Here is an 18,160-nt window from a genome sequence, read left to right on the forward strand (position 1 = left end):
CTTTGGCAATTCTGGGTCTTTTATGGTTCCATATAAATTTTAGGATTATTTATTCTAGTTCTGTGAAAAACGTCATGGGTAATTTGATAGGGATCACATTAAATCTGTAGATTGTTTTGGGTAGTATGGCCATTTTAACAATATTAATTCTTGCAACCCAAGAGCATGAGATATCTTTCCATTTCTTTGAATCATCTTTGATTTCCTTTATTAATATTTTGTAGTTCCCAGCATATAAGTCTTTCATCTCCTTGGTGAGGTTTATTCCTAAGTCTTTTTTGATACAATTTTAAGATTGTTTACATCCCCTTTCTGATATATCAGTGTTAATATAAAGAAATGCAACTGATTTCTGTATGTTAATCTTGTATCCTGCTACCTTGCTGAATTCGTTTATCAGTTCTAGTAGTTTTTGTATGGAATCTTTAGGGTTTTCTATATGCAGTATCATGTCATCTGCATATGATCATATAATGTCAATTTTACCTTTTCCCTACCAATTTGGATACCTTTTATTTCTTTTTCTTGTCTGATTGCTGTGTATAGGACTTCCAATACTATGTTGAATAGAAGTGGTGAGAGTGGGCATCCTTGTCGTGTTCCAGATTTTAGCAGGAAGGGATTCAGCTTTTCACCACTGAGTATTATATTGGCCATGGGTTTGTCATAAACAGCTTTTATTATGTTGAGATATGTTCCCTCTATACCCACTTTCATAAATTATCATAAATGGATGTTGAATGCTATCAAATGCTTTTTCTGCATCTATTGAGATGACAGTGTAGTTTTTGTCTTTTGTTGCTGTGGTATATCACATTGATTCGTGTATGTTGAACCATCCTTGTGACCCTGGGATGAATCCAACTTGGTCGTGGTGTATAATCTTTGTTTTGTTGGATTCACATTGCTAATTGTGACTCTGTACTGTTCATCCCAGCTCACAGGCTGATGGCTCCTCTTCCACCACCTGAATGAGGGTCCAGCCAGCCTTCCTTAGCACTGCATGGTGTTCCAATTATCTATTGCTGCTTACTTAGCAAACCACCCCAAAACTTAAACTTATGATTCTGAGAGGAATTTGGGAAGAGCACAGCAATTCTGCTCTTCTGCTACACAGTATCTAGGGCCTCCACTAGGTGGCTCAGATGACTGCAGATGCTGGGGTGGCTTGACTGGAGCCATCTGTCTGGGGCCTTGGTCCTCTGTGTGGCATCTCCTGGAACTTGAATGTCCATTATCACTCCTTTGCTTCGTATCTGGAGCCTGGGCTGGGATGGCTGCAACTGCTGCTTCTCTCCAGGCAGCCTCCTGGCTAGCTTGGACATACTTACAACATGGTGATCTCAGGGAGGTCAGACTTTTTATACGTGGCTGGCTTCCCTCAGAGTTCCATGAGGCCAGGGTGGAAGTTGTGAGACCTCTCACAATCTTTTCTCAGAAGTCCCAGCATGTCACTTCTGCACATTCTGTTAGCTGGGAAAGTCAGTATAACCAATCCAGACTAGCCCTCTCAACAGGGGAACACCATGGCGTGAGGGAAGGGGAAGAGTGATGGCTGCCACCTTGGAGACAAGCTACCCACATGGGAGGGTAAGAACATGGAGTGTTTTTTTTTTTGAAGTTTGGTTGATTTACAAGGTTTCAGGAGTTCAGAAAAGTGATTCAGTTTCATATATATAAATATATATGTGTGTATGTATATATGTATATTTGGTTTGAGTATAATGTTTAATGTAAGATACAGTGGATTAGCAGAGTTGATACAAAGTTAAGAGATTTACTTCTAATAAGTTACTTCTAGCATATATATATATTCTTCAGATTCTTTTCCATTATAGGTTATTACAAGATATTGAATATAGTTCCCTGTGCTATATAGTAGGACCTTGTTTTTCTTTTTTTTTAAAGAATTTTTATTGAGATATAATTGACATACAATAAAGTACATATATTTAAAGTGTACAATTTGATATGTTTTTCTTATTAGTAATGTATATATGGCAATCCCAATCTCCCAGTTCATCCCACCCCAACCCCAGGACTTTTTCTATTTTATGTACAGTAATATGTATCTGTTAATTCCAAACTCCTAATTTATCCCTCCCCATCTTCCCCTTTGGTAACCTTAAGTTTTCTGTGTCTGAGTCTATTTCTGTTTTGTAAATAAGTTCATATGTATCATTTTTTAAGATTCCACATGTAAGTGATATATGATATCTGTCTTTCTCTAACTTCACTTAGTATAATAATCTCTAGGTCCATACATGTTTCTCCAAATGGCATTATTTCATTCTTTTTTATGGCTAAGTAGTATTCCATTGTATATATGTACCACATCTTCATCCATTCATCTGTTGATGGACATTTAGGTTGCTTCCATGTCCTGGCTATTGTAAACAGTGCTGCTATGAACAGTGGGGTGCATGTATCTTTTTGAATTAGAGTTTTTAAGAACATAGACTTTTGAGTCATAAATATTGGTTCATACCACTGCTCTGTAACTTTCTAGCTCTGTGATGTCAGGCAAATTACTTAACCTCTCTGAGCTTCAATTTCCTCATCTATAAAATAAGGTAATGATATTCTACTGCAGATGATTGTGGTAAGACTTAAATGAGATAAATCTAATGCTTGGTACAATGCCTAATATCTGCAAAGTCCTCACTTAATGGTAGCCATACTACCTATAATAATAACTAATAGTGTTATTACTCTAGCTTGCCCTTTAGATATTCATTCATTCAGCAAACAAGCACCTACTGAGTGCCTGCAGTGTGCCAGGCACAGTCTCTCTCCCTGGCCTCCCCACAGCTGTGAAGACGATGATATGTTGTAGGCAGAGACTAATTGGGGCTTCAGGTTTTTTAAGCAGTGTCCCTGGCCCTTCAGTGCCAGGCAGCATCTCTGGGGTTGGCAAGCCTGGTTCAGAGGAGGAAGCAAGGGCTGGCCACGTAAGCCTCTCTGATCAGATTATGGTATCATTTTTGGCTACCTGTTCTATGGCGCCTCGCCTCCTGCTCTCACAGTGCCTTTCCTCCCATTTTAAATACTAGGGATGTTACTAAGGACAGGCAGGAGACATGAACCCTCTGCCCCATTCAAACGTCTGTCCTCAGGTCCCATCTCATGAGTGTCTGTGCCCCTAAAGGGCCTCGGTACTTCAGTAACACAGGACTCTGTGTGCAAAGCCCCATCAACCACCAGCTGCTCCTTGTGGGCCTGTCTCTGGCATCCAGAATCGAAGCCTCAAACACCGAGGTGACAGAAAGTATAGGAAAGGTAACAATGTCTAACTCTTTACAGCTCATAAAAGAACTTTTAAAATGCAGTGTCCTAAATAAAACGAAAAGCAAGACGTCACGGAGAATGCAAGCCAAACCAGGAGAGGCCGCTTGGCAGGAAACCTCACAGTCGGGTCTGGTCACTGTGTCTTATCTCAGCAGTTTCCTAACACCAGGAACTTCTTTAAAATGAAAGGGCAGAGCTTCCAACCCAGAACCTTTGAAAAACCTTTAGTCTTCCCATAATAGTCTTGTGAAAATCTCACCTGCTTAAATGAGCATCTTTGGCTTTCATTTGAAGACACTGGAACTTTAAGTAAATCTCACTTTTAGGAACTTGTTTCTAGGTTAATGATAAAGGAATTCACACTCATTAAGCACCTTTGTTCCAGCATCAAAAAGCAACATGTTGCATAATCACTGCATCTGCCATCTTTTCCATCATCCAGTTGCCCACCCAGAGCGTGTCTCTGACAGATGGACAACCACAGCACCCATGAACAAGACAAGAACCCGGACTTCATGGGGACAGTGAAGCCCAAAGCCCCAGGGCCCCCTTCCAGGGGACTCATCACACACCAGGGGCAACACTGGTGGTGATGTGAGTGCCAAGTGTAGGCAGTGAAGGTTCAGCCCTCTTAGTGTAGCCACGGCCGGAGCTGTCCGCTAAAACCTCCTCCACTGTCGTTTGTTGGTGCGTTACTAATTTCCTAGTCTGACTCATCCTTGGAGGCAAACATGGGCCCTGTGCTCATTGCGGGAAGTGCTCAGCTGGCTGTGGGAGGCTCCGTGTCTCCAGTAAGCACACATCTGTCTTGTGCAGCCATCGCTTCTTAACAAGTAGCTCAAAGGAGAAGACATGTCCTCTGTCAGACCAGTTATCACGCTCAGAGGCGTTTCCCCTCTGGCTTGGGCCTAAGACCATGGCAGTCTGGCATGGATCTGAAATCTGGTCAGTCTAGAACACAGACTGACCTCTTCCACGTGACCTCCGACGGCCATCCCGCATCTCCCTCCATCTTCGTCAAGTGGGAACAGTCTCAACAGATCGCCCCAGAATCGTGGGATCGAGCTGTTCGGTGTGCTTGACTGGGGAGAAGGGGGCAGGGATGCAAAGTCAACAAAAGCAACGTCTGTGGTTTTGAGAAACCACACACAGACTTTCTAGGGACGTTCATAAGTATGGAAACTTGGGACAGACCAAGCCAGCTTTCAGCTGCTGCAGTGGTTTTAAGAAAGTTCTCTGTGACCCACAGGTATCCAGCTCTTTGACCCCAGGGTCTTGTCGAGACCCTGCTTCTTTGAGGTCAGACAATGTCCTGTTTTCTCAGTGAGAGAAGACACGGTAGGGCTGTGCTCAGGAGAGAAGGCAGAAATGAAGTACGAATCTGGAGAAGAGAAGCTAGACGTCTTGAGGGGAGTGACTGAAGGTCCGAAGAAAAGAACTTCTCTCCCGTTCTCTCCCAGACACGGGCGTTCGGGCCTGACAGAATCTCCTGTCTCTCACTGATTTGATGATAAAATATGGAGTGGGTCCACAGGGAGAGCAAACGCCTCAAGAAGTAGATGGGTAATTGGCTCTGTTTGCATGCGCGCTGCTGTGACTGTGAGACAGCCACACCAGCACACTAATGCCTCTCCCGGCTGCCTAAATTAGATTTTGATTGTATTTCAGAGATGTTCACTGAATCACAGATGTTTGAGGTAAAAAGACCCAAACTTCTCAGGAACACCTCCCGTGGAGTGTGTGGGATCATCCTCACAGGCTGAGGCGCTCCCAGGCTGAGGGACCAGAGTAACCCCTTCCCTTCCGAGGCCTGGGAGCAAAGCAGCCACGTCGGATGGAGTGGTCTCTGGGGTCCGGGTGCAGGCTCCTCAGTGTGGCTGTAAGCAAGTGCATCACATCAGTGACTGATGCCTCGTGCAGACCCTGAATTGGACCCAGAGTGTCCCGTCTGTCAGATTTCCACTGACTCACGGCTGCGTCGGGTGGGGTGGCTGAAGGTCTTCACCAGTTCCTCAGCCACTCCATTCTGATCTGCAGGATGCTGTCATAAACAGTTTCTCATTTCTCTTGCAGAATTTAGCCTACGAGATCATCCTAACGCTGGGACAGGCATTTGAAGTCGCTTACCAGCTCGCACTGCAAGCCAGGAAAGGGGGGCATTCCTCCACACTTCCAGAAAGCTTTGAAAACAAGCCCTCCAAGCCCATCCCCAAGCCCCGTGTCAGCATTCGCAAGTCGGTGGTAAGTAGAAAAGACACAGATGTTCTGGAAACCTTGAACTGGAGGGAGGGGATCCTTGGTGGCGTGGGTGCCAGTGAGAATCCAGGGCCTGCCCTTCTTGTCCTTCCCTCGGCCTCATCCTGGCACATGTCTGTCATCCTCTCAGCCCAGTTCCAGCAGAGTCTTGGGGACCATCTGCCTGAACTTGGAGGCTCCCAAGAAAATTCTACTTCCCCTTTCCCCTGCAGCAGCCTGTGAGGGGACTGGGCACGGCTGGTCCAGGTGAGCTTGGGAACGATGGTCCCTGAGGCCTTGGCTGCCATCCCTCCAGGGGGCAAGCCTCTCACAAGCCACTGGGCAGTAGAGGTTGGCAGAGGCTCACAGCGAGGGTGTCCCTGGTACCCAGTTAGAGGATGCTGGGGGCACAGACTTTGCACGAGCCTGAGGGGGGGGTGCCTAGGTGCCAGGCCCCGCACGTTCCCCCAGCAGCTGAGGCTTCCTGCAGCACAGGGACTGTTCAGAAGGTACCACCCCTCCTCCTTGGCATCTGCCTTCCTCCAGGAATTTCCTCCCCTTCCCTCCCACACGCTCTGCACACATCCTGTCCTAACAGACTTTCATGACTTCAAAGCGGCCTCCCCTCGTAGTAGCAATACCCAGAAGCTGGAATGTTCCCAACAGCCTCCCGTCTGGTTTCTGCTGCCGTATGGCATCCTAGAAACTCTGGGACGTGGGGCAGCAGGCACCCCCAGAGGCATCGCTCTCAAGCCCACTTATCCTTCCATCTGTGACTCTCCTCCCCACCGACCCATTTCCCCAGGGTCACGGGGAATTGTAGGGTTTTTAATGTTTGCAGCGGCACTGCCCCGTGTGACCGTGTGGCTTTTTGTTCCCGATCTTCTCTTTGGCCTCTACTCCTGTCTCCATTCTTGGCAGCTTCAGCGTCCACGGGGATGACCCCTGCAGCGTCTGGCCCCTCTGTTCCCTGAGAGCTCACTTCTCAGATCTCTCCCTCCACCTCACCGTTCTCTCTATGCTCGTCCCGTCGTTGATCTTCACCAGCAACTGCACGTCCTCTGACTTTCTTTCTGACCCCCAAGTCCTCCCACATCAGCCCCTCCCAGCCCCACTGGCCCCGATCCTGACACACTCAGAACTCCAAACTTACAGGTTCAGTTTCTCCTTCGATACTTAGCAGACATCTGAAACTTCCTGTGTCCAGAACAGAATTCTTGATCTCTCTGCAAAGCTGTTTCTGTCTCTCCCAGCTCAGTAAACGACATAACCATTCACCATGTTGCTCAAGCCATGAATCTAGAAGGATCCTTGATTCCTATCTTCCTCTTATCTGGGTCCAACCCACAAGCAGATTGCATCCATTCAGCCCCTAAAACATCTCTCAGATCCTTCCACTCTCCATTTCCTCTGTCATTCTTCCCATCCAAGCCGTCACCACCACTGATCTCCAAAACTACTGCAGTACTCTCCTAAAAACTCCCTTCCTCCACCCATAACTAGGGTGAGCTTCTTACAACACAGATCAGATCATGGCACCACTGCTCCAATTTCCCACCACACTCCTCTGACACTCAGGCTTCCCCTTCCTGAACAGACAAGCCTGACTCCCACCTGAGGCCTCTGTGCCCCCCGTTCACTACACAAGGAGGCTTCTCCTGGACCACCCAGTCTTCTCCTGTTTATTGTCTCTCTTATCCCACAAGAAAAGCAAGTTAAACATCCAGGAATTTTCAGGGGGGGATTAGCTCTTAGACTATTGTATTCATTCCCGTGTAGGCTGGTCCCCACAAACTTGTTGCAGATGAGCACCAACGGTTGTGTGCCTTAAGGGCTCACAATATTCATTTAGAAGCCCTCACTGAAAAATATGAAATGTACAGTGAATAATCCTGCTCTTTAATTGCCCCAAGATCCCGTGCCCCTCAACAGGTGTCTGTGTTCCATTTCCTTTGGTCCCAGTAGTTTATTGTTGAGAAATATCCTATGATTAGATATATGAAGTCCTCCCCACAGCCTTGTGGAGATACAGTCAAATCGCAGGTAGCCAATGGGTACAAACCCCACAACCTTCAGGCGGCTCCCTTGCCCCGGTTTCCTGAGCTGAGCAGGTGGCCAGGGCCAGGAGCAGATGTGGAAACACCAAAGAAAGAGGCAGCAATCTGGAGAACTGCCCCAGGCCTCCCGTGAGGACTCAGAACTCAAGCCTCAACTAGGAGGGGCCTGTTTGACCTTGTATGTACAGGGCTAAAATGGTGCTGATGTTTTACAGCTCAGTTGAGTTCAAGGCTCAGCCTGACCTGGCCCCACCCACCTCTTTGCCCTCAGTTATCTCCCCTCCCGGACCCCCCTCAGCGACCTGACTGCAAGCCCTCAAACAGCCTCTTTCCCTTACCTCAGGGACTTTGCTTTTGCACACACTGCTCCACACCCCCTGCCTTCACCGGGAAACTCTTGCTTCTCTTCCAGCTCTCTGTTTAGACATTACCTTAATTTTCAAATAATGTCTAGTCAACAAGTATTTATTGGGGCCTACTGTTTACTGGGTTGCCAGAAACTTTTCTGAGTTGGAGGGAAACAGTAAACAGAACAGACAGAAGCCCACCTTCATGAGTATACATCGTACTCAAGGATGAATAAATAAACATGATCATGTGGCATAAGGATTATAAAGAGGAGAGCAGAAAAAGAGAGCAGAAAAGTTGAGGTGCTGTTTTGCATGAGGTAAAAACTGGTGAGGAGGTGATGCTTGATGTGCACCCTGATTCACATTAGGGTGTAAAGGAGGCAGGTGTCTGGAGAGTATTCAGGCAGAGAGGTGATGGGCACAGAGGCCCTGGGCTGGGGCTTGGTGTTCAGGGAGCAGCAGGGAGGCCGGTGTGGCTGGCACACAGAAAGGCAGGCAGGCAGGGCCACCATGGGTCACCCTTGAGGACTTTGGGTTTATTCTGACTATAATGGAAACCACTGGAGGCTTGAGAATCGGGCAGGACATAGCCTAGTTCACCTCCTCCAGGATGCCCCCCTGGCTCCCAGCATGGGGTCAGTGGCCTTCCTGGGTGCCCACAGAGTGCCCTCTTCCCCCTCAAATCTCACTTCTCAGTAAAGTGTTCCTATGTCTGCTCCCCATCTGTGTGCCTTCAAGAGCAAGGGCTGTGTCTCACTCACCGCCCCCCACCCCAGTACCTCGCACACGGTCCATACGCAGTAAATGTGTATCAGACGAACGAACAGATGATCCTCACCCACCAGCATCCTAGGGCGCCGTGTTGGTTTCCAGGCAGTGTTAGGATGCATGCGTGCAGCCCCAGGCAGGTACCGTATAACAGGCATTAGCCTTTCTGTTTTAAAGCAGATAGACCCATCTGAGCAAAAGACTCTGGCCAATCTGCCGTGGATAGTGGAGCCGGGACAAGAGGCCAAGAGGGGAATAAATACCAAGTATGAGACCACGATTTTCTGATACTCACCGTCCTCCCGTCCTCGCGGTGCCTTGCACGCTGAGCAGTCTCGGAGCAGGCTTTCCACCCAGCGCAGGAGGAAGACTGCTCTGTTTGTGTGGCCTTGTCACGGGCGAAAGGCCACTGGCCATTCCTGGGGACGTTCTTTCTGCACCAGTGACAGAAAGTGCAACCAAGACTTTCCAGCTGTAACCCCTGAGAGAAACGAGTTGAGATCTGTGGCTGACTCTCCCGACTCCCCTCCCTGCCGCCACCCAAGGTATTTCTAGTGACTTTGCCCCAACACTTGCTTTGCTGTATTTGGGGATAACACCTTAAAAAAAAAAATACAGGAGATCTCTAATACTGCCTAAAAGTATCAAATTCTTGGGTTTATTTTTCACTGTCAGCAGTTTTCAAGGTAGAATCAGAACAGAACTCCCACCGAAAGCATCTGTAAAGTCATTATCTCACTGAGTATCGTTTCCTGCAAAAGGACAAAAATTACTCCCCAGATTGCCAGGAAATCCTGTTTCCCAATTTCTATATTTGTGGATTTTATATGTAATCAACTATGTCAGATAAAGAAAACCTTTACATCTATGGATTGATTCAAAAACTTAATGATTTAAAACAGAGGAATTTATTATGCACAGAAAAATGTGTCTTGTATTAAATATTTTTATTAAAAGAATGTTTCACTAATGCATTGATAAGAAAACTAGGTTAGTTGTGAGGGATGTTTCTGGTTTCATTTCAAATAACTAAATTTCTACTGCTACCACCAAGAGGACTGGCTTGGGCGTGGCAAAGTACTATAGCAGAGACGCTCACCAGAGCAGGAGATTCAGGCAAGCAGACTGGCGTCTTACCGAAAGTGCTGACGCAGCTGTCAGCCTGCAAAGATTTTTTTTTAATCTTCACCGTTTTAAAGAATATGTTAAAAAAAATCTAGGGCTCCTGCTGTCAAGATTTCTGTCATGGAAACCTTGTTTGAGAAAGGTGTTAATAAAATTCTATTGCAAAAAAAATCTTTTTTTCTAGAAAATAAAAATACAAAAAAAAAAAGATTCCAAAGTAATAAAACTCTTTTCTTGAAACAAAATAAGTAAATAAATGTTTGCTTACTCTTTGATTAAATAAAATTTACTTACATTTCTTTAAGGTATTTTAATTTTTTTAATGTCTCTGTGGAGTATTTGTATGATACCATAATGTATATTTATGTAGAATCAAATTATATAAACTACCAATATCATTATAGAAAAAATAACATTTTAATGTATATTGTTCTAACCAATCATATTGTGAATCATTTTGAAGTTCATTATAGCGATATTGATAAATTGTGGGACTGTCTTAATGTTTTTTTAATTAACCTATATTATTTTAAACCTGAAATTATCAGTTACATTCATCAGTTGGTGAGTTTTGAAGAAAGACAACTAAATTTTATTTCAAACTGACAAATGTATATGATTTTAGTTCAGTGTTGAAGAATTTTAATACAATATTAAATTACTTGAACTGAACAGTTCCTTGTATATATTTTGCCTATTCACTGTTGATATGTATGTAGTAAAATGAGAGTAAAATAACACTAAAATATGGTACCAAAAGGAAACTGTATAGGAGCAAAGTAAACAGTAGCTTTGCTGAAACAGAAACGTGTAAATATGCTTGGGCTTCCAGTTATAAATTTTGTAATTTTTGTCCTTATTTATATCCTATATAAAAAAGCACACAAAATAAAATGGAAACTGTACAGCTGCTGGTGCTTGGCATGATTCTGTGAGCACCCTCCCACTTCCATTTAGGACAGAACCAAAGGCCCAGCCTTCTCAGCACCCACAGTTAAATGGATCTCTTCTTTGGCAAAATCACTGAGAAAATATGCTCATTTCCAAGTTCAGCCAGTCTGAAAAAGATACACTGGCCTTTAAAGTTTGAATTTCAGCCATAAAGCCACCACTGTCTTTGTTAAATATTGAAGTGGGCTGTAAGGAAGAATTGCCAAAACAGAAATTGCTAAAAGAGGAAAGATCACCAAACTGGGTTACTTATATAGGACAACATCTACATGTTTGTCTTAGGCTGCCATAACAAAACACCAGGTGGCTTAAACAACAGATTTCTCACAGTTCTGGAGGTCTGGGAAGTCCAAGATCAAGATGCCAGCAAGGTAGGTTTCATTCTAAGCTAAGGCCTTTTTCTCTTGGACTGGCTTGTTGGTGGCTGCTATCTTGCTGTGTGCTCACATGACCTCTCCGTGGTGTGTGCCTGCAAAGGGTAGGGGAGCATCAAGCTCTCTCTCTTCTGATAAAGGCAGTAATCCCATCATGAGGGCACCACCCCCGTGACCCCATCTTACCCTAATTATCTCCCAAAAGCACATCTCCAAATACTCACCAGTGGAGCATTGGGACATCAACATATGGATTTTCAAGGGACACAGACTTTCCATAACAACACTCATTAATCCTTTCATTCTTCCTAAAACACACATGCCAGCTGTGAGGTGAGTGGTAACAGGTCCATGTTAGAGACACATTGGAAGAATCAATGATTCACAGTCCATATCCTATGACTTTCAGGAGATCTCTCCACTGCTGGATCCAAGTGTGTTACACTCCAAAATATGCCAAATCTCAAGGCACTCCCAGCCTGACATGCAGGCCCTAGGGCTAAAACCATCCTGAGATAGGGTGACATTCACAGAGGCGGAAGGGCAGATTTCCTGAAGGAAGGTCTGGGCTGGGATTTTAGATAGTAATGCTTTGCCTGGGCTGATTTGGCCCCTTTTAATCTTTGCTAACCACCAAGAGGTCAGCAATCCTCTTATTTATTATCTCTGTGGATCAAATGCTTATTTGTATCAGTTGTGGTCCCCATGTGAAGCAGATGGCACACTCCGATTGGGAGAATGTAAGAGATTAATAGATAGAACACTCACATAGGTGTTGGCAGCACCTGGGGAAACAGAGGCGTGAAACAGTATTCCTGGGCCGGTATGCCCTGAGGGGCAGTAGGAAAGGAGGCAGCTTGTGGAGGGGGCTGCCAGACAGTGCCGTGGGCCTCAGAAAGGGAGCCAGGGATTAAAATGCCCTGATCTCAGGGAGAGTAGCCAAGATGGCAGTGTAGAAAGACCCTGAGCTCACCTCCTCTCATAAGCACACCAAAATCACAACTATCTGCAGAACAACCATTGATGAAAAAGACTGGGACCTACCAGAAAAGCTCTTCTACAACTAAAGACATCAAGAAGGAACCACAACTAGACAGGTAGACTCACAATATAATCAAGTCCCATCCCTTCCAGGCAGGCAACCCACAAACTGGAGAATAATTATATTGCAGAGGTTCTCCCACAAGAGTAAGAGTTCTGGGCCCTACATCAGGCTCCCCAGCCCAGGGGTCTGGCACCAGGAAGACGAGCCCCCAGAGCATCTGGTTTTGAAGGCCAGCAGGGCTTAACTGCAGGAGCCCCATAGGACTGAGGGATATAGAGACTTCACTCTTAAAGGGGGCACACAAAATTTCATATGCACAGGACCCAGGGCAAAAGCAGTAATTTGATAGGAGGTTGGGCCAGACCTACCTGCTGGTCTCAAAGTGTGTCCTGGAGGGGTGGCGGGGGGGGCACCTGCCTGCAGTTCACCCTGGGGACATAGACACTGGTGGCAGATATTTTGGGGAACATTCAAATGCATGAACACTGTGTTGGCAGCTGACATCTTGGCTCATTAGCGCCAAGTCCTGTGCCCACCCAACAGCCCATAGGCACCAGTGCAGGGATGCCTCAGGCCAAACAACTAAATGGGCTGGGACACAACCCCACCCATCAGTCCAGACTCTACCCTGGGACCAGCTGGGGCCTGGCCTGGCCCACTAGCAAGCCAACAGAACTTTCAGGAAACCCCAGACCTCATACCCAACTGTATCAGGAACTGCACCCCCACACCCAACCAATGATCTGAAACCAGCTCTGGGATCCGTGGGCCCTGCAGCCAGACTCCAAGAACCAGCTCTGCCTACCAGTAGCCCAGCACTAACCCCAGGACCTAGCTTCACCTGCCAGTAGTGGGCAACAGCCCCAGAGTCTTCAGGACCGAAATGATAAAAATTAAAGATAGAGAATATTAAAAGCAGCAAGAGAAAAGCAACAAATAACATAAAAAGGAATTCTCATGAGGCTATCGGCTGATTTCAGCAGAAATTCTGCAAGCCAGAAGGGAGTGGTACAATATACTTAAAGTGATGAAAGGGGAAAACTTACAACCAAGAATACACTACACAGCAAGTTTCTCATTCAGATTTGACAGAGAAATCAAAAGCTTTATAGACAAGCAAAAGCTAAAAGAATTCAGCACCACCAAACCAGCCCTAAAACAAATGTTAAAGGAACTGCTCTAGGTGAAAAAGAAAAGTCCACAGCTAGAAACAAGAAAATTACAGAAGGAAAAAAGCTCACCAGTAAAGGCAAACAAACAGTAAAGGCAGGTAATCATCCACACGCAAAACTAGTCGGGAGGTTAAAAGAGATAAGTAGTAAAATCATCTGTATCCACAATAAGCAGTTAAGGGGTACACTAAACAAAAATAGATGTAGGGGCTTCCTAGATGGCGCAGTGGTTAAGAATCCGCCTGCCAATGCAGGGGACACAGGTTCAAGCCCTGGTCTGGGAAGATCCCACATGCCACAGAGCAACGAAGCCCATGTGCCACAACTACTGAGCCTGTGCTCTAGCGCCCACGTGCCACAACTACTGAAGCCTGCACACCTAGAGCCAGTGCTCCACAACAAGAGAAGTCACCACAATAAGAAGCCTCCACACCACAACAAAGAGTAGCCCTCCCCACCCCCAAACAGAGAAAGCCCGGGCACAGCAATGAAGACCCAACACAGCCAATAAATTAATTAATTAAAAAAAAAAAAGTGGTGCTGGGAAAGCTGTACAGCTACATGTAAAAGAATGAAATTAAAACATCCTCTAACACCACATACAAATATAAACTCAAAATGAATTAAAGACCTAAATATAAGAGCAGATACTATGAAACTCCTAGAGGAAATCATAGACAGAATACTCTGACATAACACAGCAATATTTTTTTGGATTTGTCTCCTAGAGTAATGGAAATAAAAGCAAAAATAAAGAAATAGGACCTAATTAAACTTAAAAGCTTTAGCACAGCAAAGGAAACCATAAATGAAACTAAAAGATAACCTATGGAATGGGAGAAAATATTTGCAAACGATGTGACCAACAAGGGATTAATTTCCAAAATATACGAACAGCTCATACAGCTCAATATCAGAAAAACAAACCCAATCCAAAAAATGGGCAGAAGACATAAACAGACATTTCTCCAAAGAAGACATACAGATGGCCAACAGACACATGAAAATATGCTCAACATCACTAATTATTAGAGAAATACAAATCAAAACTACAATGAGGTATCACCTCACACTGGTCAGAATGGCCATCATCAAAAAGTCTATAAATAATAAATGCTGGAGAGGGTGTGGAGAAAAGGGAACCCTCCTACACTATTGCTGGGAATGCAAATTCATGCAGCCACTATGGAGAACAGTATGGTAGTTTCCTAAAAAACTAAAAATAGAGTTACCATGTGATCCAGCAATCCCACTCCTGGGCATATACCTGGAAAAAATGAGAACTCTTAATTCAAAAAGTTACATGCACCGCAGTGTTCACAGCAGCACTATTTACAATAGCCAAGACATACAAGTAACCTAAATGTCCATTAACAGATGAATGGATAAAGAAGATGTGGTATATATATACAATGGAATATTACTTGGCCATAAAAAAAGAATGAAATAATGCCATTTGCAGCAACATGGATGGATCTAGAGATTATCATACTAAGTGAAGTAAGTCAGATAGACTCTAAAAAAAATGATACAAATGAACTTATTTACAAAATAGAAACAGACTCACAGAGAAAACACACTTATGGTTACCAAAGGGGAAAGGGATAAATTAGGAGTTTGGGATTAACAGATACACACTACTATATATAAAATAAACAGCAAGGCCCTACTGTATAGCACAGGGAACCATATTCAATATCCTGTAATAACCTATAATGGATAAAGAAATTATATATAATATATGTATAATATATATATAAAACTGAATCACTTTGCTGTACATTTGAAACTAACACGGCAGTGTAAATCAATGATACTTCAATTAAAAAAAAAAAAGATAATAAAAGAAAAAAAAAAAATACCCTGATCTCACCCTCCACCCTGCATTACCTGAACCCACTGGAAGCCACAGGGCAAGGTATCCATTGATTTGGTCTACACAAGGCACCTCCAATTACAACAGGGCAGGGAAGAGGGAGGAGTGAGTCTGAGGGGTAAAGAGGAGAGAGCCAGCCCATGTATTGAAGGGATTTGCATCTAATTTTCTTAAAGGGAAAATCTGACACATTGGCAACTGAAATACCCATGGGGGTGGAGATCCTTGAATGCTAATATTCCAAAAAGGACTTCAATTACTCCATATATTTTTTCTCTTCTTAAATAATATTCTATGATAAATTTGGGTAAATGAACACAATGAAAATTATGCCTAGTTAGTTCATTAATAAGTTATGGAAGTGATTTTTCTCAAGACATACCAGATTTTCTGCTGGAATACTTGAGAATATTGCTGGTGCATGTATGTCTGGATATGATGGAGCAGAAGACAGGCTTAGATAAAGAACGCATGGCCAAATTCCCAAAAATCAGTGAAAATTCATACTTGGACCCCAAGTAGAATTGCTCCTAAGCTATTTATGAAAAGAAATGAAAAACTGATAAGTGGGCTGGCCTCTAGAGTTCTTCTTCCACAGAACTGGAATACAATGGCCATGTTCAGATGTCTGTATGGAATGAAGCCCTTTTTTTTTTTTAAGACATTAAGTTTTTTGGTTCTCTTTTTACATAAGCTATTCACTGGATATGTTTCCTATGAAAATTAAGCAATCTGACAGTTATAAACACATTTTCTTAAAAGTTGGTAACCAGCCAACACAGGCCAGCAGAGTCTACCTCCACCAATGCTCCATCAGCCTCCCCCACACTCCATTCCACCCATCCTCACGCCCAGCCTGCCCTAGCAACAGGGTCCTGCTTCCCACAGAAACCAGTCCCAAAGCAGGGAATTTCATTAGGTCTGTTGCCCAATCATCATTCTGCATCCTGTGAGATTCTATTAGTACCCAAGAACCAGAACTTATTTTTGCAGTGGAATTAACCCTAAGACTTTGGTGCTGACCTGGGAAATGCCAGTTCCACGTAACTATTTCCTGTCTTGATCTCAAGCCAATCTACTGACCAAGAATCCACTCTGTGTTCAGCGTGGCTCCATTTTACTTACAGTCACTAATGCAGAGAAGATCATTCCCAACCCAACATGTTGCACTCTGTGTGTCGCTCAGAAATAATCATAGCTACAGATTATCATCTTGAGAATTTTTGCTTTTCTCTCCAAATCCCCAGAGACCTATGTTTGTAAGAGCCGCATGGGCATTTAACTTTCCAAGCATAGTTAATGACTGGTGATGTAAAGACTTACACACACATCAGACTGAAAAAGAGATTCTCCATTTAATGGCTCCAGTAGGGTCACCCCAGCTGAATGTGGCAGCACAGCTGCTGAGGTTTTCAGACAGCCGAGGAGCACGCGTTTCACCTACGAGCCCAGAGGTGCTAATGTGCATCTTGCAAATCCTGCCATTTAGGAAAATTCAGAGTGACATCTCAGCACCAAGGTAAGAGCAAGCGGAGATGGAGCTGCTCTTAACAACCAAAGCTGATTCACAACATTCTAATAAAAGCCGTTCAAAGCATCCATATTCAATACTCAATTTAATTGTCCTCTGGATGTCTCAGTGCCTCAATCAAATGCCCAACAGCTGCTCCCCAGGGAGCCTGCAGTTCTCCCTCTTTGTTGCCTCTCGTCAATAAGACACGAGAGAAGTCAAGATGCCCCCAAGTAAGAAGCAACATCAGCTGCTTTCTGACCTTTGAGAGGCTGATTTCTCTCCACTTCTCAAAAATGCATGCACAGCTTTCTCAGAGAAAAACAAAAGCCAAAAGCCCCAACGTGCTAGTGTTGAGTGAGGGAAGACTGGGAAAGAGGAAAGGCACGGGAAATTCAGGAATTCTGTTTTAGCAGACCATTTCTGTGGTATGCATGTGGCTGTGAGAGGGAAGACTGTAAACTCAGACACCTTCAGGGCCACACAGATGACATGAGTGAAGGGTGTGCTGTGATGATCCACAGATCTATCCTCTCAGGGGGCAGCTGACAGTTCCAGCTGATTGTTGCCAGGCAGAAAAGAAGACCCTGGCTCAATAGATTTTCTAAGAAATCAGGCTTTTTATTGAAAATCACCAGATTTTCAAATGCTGGCAACAAGTCCAGTTTTTTAAAAAAATCAGTGTGGGTCAAACAAAACTCCTCTGTGGACTGGGCCTGGTCCGTGCATCACTTGTCTGTGACTTTCTGAGATTCCACCAAACTTCAACTACCTCCCAACTTGATTTCCAGTTATTAGAGGAGGTACAGTGTGTGGCTGGGGCTACGGGATGGAGGTTGCAGAAATGCAGGGGTCACTGACATGTGCTGAACTGCTCTTATACACGTGGTTTGTTTATAGGGTTATCAGGAACTGAATCCAAGGACTAGGAGTGAAGACCAGAAATGAGTCTCTTAAAACAAGGGAGGGGTTGAATTTTTTCTCATGTAACATGAACTTCAGAGATAAACAGCACAGGGCTGGAATGGTAGCTCCACAACTGTCATCAAAATCCCAAGCTCCTATATTTCTATTCTGCCATCCTTAGCTTGTGGCATTCATCTGCAAGGTCACCTCATGAGCACAAAATGGCTGCTGGAGCATCATTCAGCAAATCCACATTCCAGGCAGGAAAAAAGATGGTAAAGACCAAAGGGCTCCTGCCTCCCAACTGAGTAAAGAAACCTTTCAGGAGCTTTCCTGGAAGCTTCACCCTACAAGTTTTGCTTACGTCTATGCTTATATCTGCCACCCCTAGAAAAGCAGTTGGAAAATGTAACTGTTGTTGATTTTAGCTGAGCACACTGCAGCTCCCAACAATACAGAAGTTGTTAGTAAGGGAAAGGGAGAGACAGGATATTAGGTTGGCC

General features: G+C 44.5%; 1 protein-coding gene across 16 annotated transcripts in view; it reads left to right on the forward strand.

Moving 5' to 3' along the window:
* The window catches only part of ANKS1B (ankyrin repeat and sterile alpha motif domain containing 1B), a 1,070,894-nt gene extending 1,061,583 nt beyond the window's left edge, over positions 1-9,311 (forward strand). For 7 of the 16 annotated variants that reach the window (XM_057741211.1, XM_057741213.1, XM_057741215.1 and 4 more), the window contains 2 exons: positions 5,362-5,529; positions 8,876-9,038. In XM_057741211.1, coding sequence (XP_057597194.1) covers positions 5,362-5,529; positions 8,876-8,986 — 279 coding nt within the window. In that variant the 3' untranslated portion in view covers positions 8,987-9,038. Of the gene's footprint in view, positions 1-5,361; positions 5,530-8,859 lie in introns of all 16 variants that reach the window. The other 9 variants (XM_057741212.1, XM_057741214.1, XM_057741217.1 and 6 more) reach the window with 4 other exon arrangements.
* The last annotated feature ends 8,849 nt before the right edge of the window (positions 9,312-18,160 follow it).

The sequence above is a fragment of the Hippopotamus amphibius genome, chromosome 7 (genome assembly GCF_030028045.1).
Source record: "Hippopotamus amphibius kiboko isolate mHipAmp2 chromosome 7, mHipAmp2.hap2, whole genome shotgun sequence".
Classification (NCBI taxonomy): Eukaryota; Metazoa; Chordata; class Mammalia; order Artiodactyla; family Hippopotamidae; genus Hippopotamus; species Hippopotamus amphibius.